This window comes from Propithecus coquereli, unplaced genomic scaffold, assembly GCF_000956105.1.
Source record: "Propithecus coquereli isolate 6110/MARCELLA unplaced genomic scaffold, Pcoq_1.0 Scaffold66, whole genome shotgun sequence".
NCBI classification, from domain to species: Eukaryota; Metazoa; Chordata; class Mammalia; order Primates; family Indriidae; genus Propithecus; species Propithecus coquereli.
In genome coordinates, this window is record NW_012152618.1 from 3,115,880 (window position 1) to 3,119,499 (window position 3,620).

At 31.1% G+C, this 3,620-nt stretch overlaps 1 protein-coding gene across 1 annotated transcript in view; it reads left to right on the plus strand.

The window, feature by feature from the left end:
- ERO1LB (ERO1-like beta (S. cerevisiae)) overlaps positions 1-3,620 on the plus strand; it is a 91,347-nt gene that overhangs the window by 40,361 nt on the left and 47,366 nt on the right. The window contains exons 3-4 of the mRNA XM_012660156.1: positions 997-1,038; positions 2,627-2,709. Of these exons, the coding sequence (XP_012515610.1) occupies positions 997-1,038; positions 2,627-2,709 (125 nt within the window). The remainder of the gene's footprint in view (positions 1-996; positions 1,039-2,626; positions 2,710-3,620) is intronic.

The following is a 3,620-nucleotide window of genomic DNA, read 5'->3' on the forward strand; positions in this document are numbered from 1 at the left end:
GGGGTCTCGCTCTTGCTCAGGCTGGTCTCAAACTCTTGACCTTGAGGGTTCCACCTGCCTAGGCCTCTCAGAGTGCTAGGATTACAGGGGTGAGCCACTGCGCCCAGCCACATTTACATATTAAAAAAGAGTATGCCTATTACCAAGAAAATGCTACATTTTAGACTTTGACTTTTGACATCTAGGATAATTAATTATATTCTTCCCAATAGTAATATGTTGTAAGCTATGTTTCATTTCACTTTTTACTTTTCTTACCTAATCTGTTTGTCTAGTTTTCCGTCCTTAAAAATAGGAAAACAACATCTGGACAAGTGTCCCTCCTAAAGGGAAAATTCTTTAAAAAATTATTATCTTCATTTTCCTTTAAGAGTAAAAATATATTTTTGTTTGAAGTTATATTTGATAAATCAGTTGTAATAATTCAAATTTGTTTATTAAACTCTAGCACTAATTATTGGTTTTATGGAAAAGAACATCAGACCTATGCACAGTTCTTTGTTTGGTAAATCCTAGGTTAGTCATATGGGCCAAAAATTTGACTCTTGCCTACTAGTAACCTAAAATTTTCTAAACTTTAAATGTCATCTGAGAGCAGAAATTAAAATTATGCATAATATTTTTCAAATAATTTTAAACTTTTAAAAGCTTTCTTTTTTGTGGTAAGAAAGTTTATGGAAAAAGTGATTGTCAGTTTTTCTAACCTAAAAATTATTATAAACTATCAAAAAATACTGTATTGAGAGTTATTGGAACTGATTTTGGCTCTCTGACTTTGTATATATCATTCAGTTTTCTGTACTTCAATTTACAAGTCTGTATATTGGGATAACTCTTTACTTTTACCTCATGAGATATGTGAAAATGGAATCTGAATGTGTATATGTTTCTCCTGGAATAAAATACTCAGTGAATTAAAGCAGTGCATTATCCATTTGTGAAGAAATCTAAAAAAAAAAAACACATTTTAAATTATTATCTTCATTTTCCTTTAAGAGTAAAATTCCAGTTGGAATAAAAGCTGGGCATTCTAATAAGGTGAGTCCCTTTCCTTCCTTGACTATTTCTGCTTCACATAGTGAAACTTACCATTTACTGATTGACAGTGGTTGTGATAGAGAACCATAATACAATTGGTTAGTCGGGAATGGAGACATTTTGCCTCAGAATTCCAAATCCCTGATTCTTGCATCAAACAGATCATACATTCCTAAGCTTCTTTTGAAATTACTTCAGTTCTGTTTTTGGAATCTCTAAAAGAACTATTAAAATGTAACTACAGTGTCAGATCACCTACTCAATAGGTGTTTTATCATGTAGGTATTTTTAGTTTTCTGTTTCAATTAGTCAACCTGGAAGATGCAGGATTATATTGTATAGAGAAAATAATTATCGAGATTTTTTGGGCTGAGTACTTTTCAAATGGTATTAAAATATTCCTTTATTAACGATTGCCCTTTTCCTCTTATGAGCATGCCGTAATTTATTTTGCCATTCATATATTTTAGATAACTGTTTACTTTTAGTTTTTCACTATTGTATTTAATATTACACATACATAGTAAACATCATCATACCCTCTCTCTGCCTCCTCCTTGTGCATCCATTTTCTCTCCGTTTTCTTCTTGCTTGCTCTCACGTGTAGTCTTTTGTTTGTGTTTACTTTCTTGTATTTACTTTTGTTTCAGATCTGTAATAAATAAAACAGTATAAAGGCACTTGAAACCCCCTGAACTCCTTCCCAGTCCCATTCTACTTCCTCCCTCCCCAGAGTTAACTATTTTTCTGAAGTGTCCTTCTGTGGTTTTATACTCTTATTGCACGTGTTCTTACAGGTAATATACTGTATGCATGTGTATTCACAAGTAATATATAGATTATTTTGTGTAAAATCTTTAAAATTTTTAAATAACATTTTGTATTTGTATAGGTTAGAAACTTTTTTAGTGTGTGTTTTTACTCATCCTTAAGCTTTTCAAATTTTTTCTCTGTTGCTATATGTGGACTTTGTTCGTTTATCTTAGTCGTTATATAGTAGTCAATTATATTACTGTAACGCAGATTAGCCACTACTCTATCGATGGGCATTTCAGTTATTTCCAATTTTTTTCTATTTTAGACAGTGATGCACTAGCAGTTTTGTCCTTTGTCTCATGTGCACACATGTAAGAGTTTCTCTAGCTCTGTATTTAAAAGTAGGATTGCTGGACCATAGGGTGTGCCTATCTTAACATTACAATTAATACCAAATAAAGTGGTTGTACCTTGCTTTTAAATTGTTGCCTTGGGATTTGGTCTCACTGGCAGGACTGCTAATTTAAGGGTTTTTGTAATTTTTACAGCTCTAGGTATATTTTGTCAAATTTCTTTCCCAAGAGGGTTTTTTCAGTTTATATCATCACCAACACATCAATGCTACTTGTTAAACTTAAATGTGTTGGCTTATTTAGTTGCTGGAAATTTGTACCTCATTTTCATTTGTATTTCTTACATATGATAGGGATTTTTATAATAGAATGTACCTATATTTATTGTATCATCATTGACAAATTGATTATTCTGTCGGGGGAAACCGAAATAAAAAGAAAGGTAATAATTATTACTAAACTTACAAACTTCCTTGCAGTACTTGAAAGTGGCAAACAACACCAAAGAATTAGAAGACTGTGAGCAAGCTAATAAACTGGGAGCAATTAACAGCACATTAAGGCAAGTTTTATTTTAGTAGTATTAAGAAAATATTCTCTAGTTTATTTAAATCAATAATCTTCTATTTTTCTTGTGATTTGGGTAAAACATTTTTGCTAACCATTAAAATTTCAACTAATAAATTTTTAAAAGGAAGAAGAAGGTATTCTTTATCCTAAATTCCACATAGGTTGCCTCTTCTTGGCTGATTTGTCCTTAAATTTCTAGAATGTATCATTAGTAGCAAATCTATTAAAAAGTAGAAATTTAGAAGAATAGACCCCAGCAGGACTATCGGTCCATTCTTCCTGATTATTATGAGAAATGGGACTTGAACCTCTAAGTCTTTTATACGTAGTGATTCAATGTACATGTTACATTTTGAATGATAGAAGTTGCTATTAGCATAACTGTTGAGTTTCATATATCTTTTTTTCTGTTAACTTTTCCTCATTTGCTTTAGGCAGAAACCTGCTTATGAAGGCCAACATAACTAGTTTATACACGGCCTCAGATTATGCAGTGTACAGTAACTGCACATAATCTATAGGAATGGAATATTGCAGAAATTCTTTTTAATTTCTGTTTAGATTTGTATTTTCATGTACTATAATTGTTAGTGACTCATAATAAAGTTAGCAGTCTTATTTATTGAAGAAAATTATAGTAAAGAAAAATAAAAGAGATAATATAATAAACACCCACACATCCTCCATTTCAAATGAATAAATGCTAGCATTTTCTACCATTGCTACCAAGAAACAAGAAACATCATAGATAAATTTAAAATCCCTTGTGTTCTATTCCCTAATCTTGTTTTCTTTTCTTTGTCCTTAGAAGTAACTACTGTCATGAATTTGGTGTGTAACCAGTCTATGTTTTTGGTTTCATCATGTATATATTCATATGTATAAATAACATAGTTTTATTTT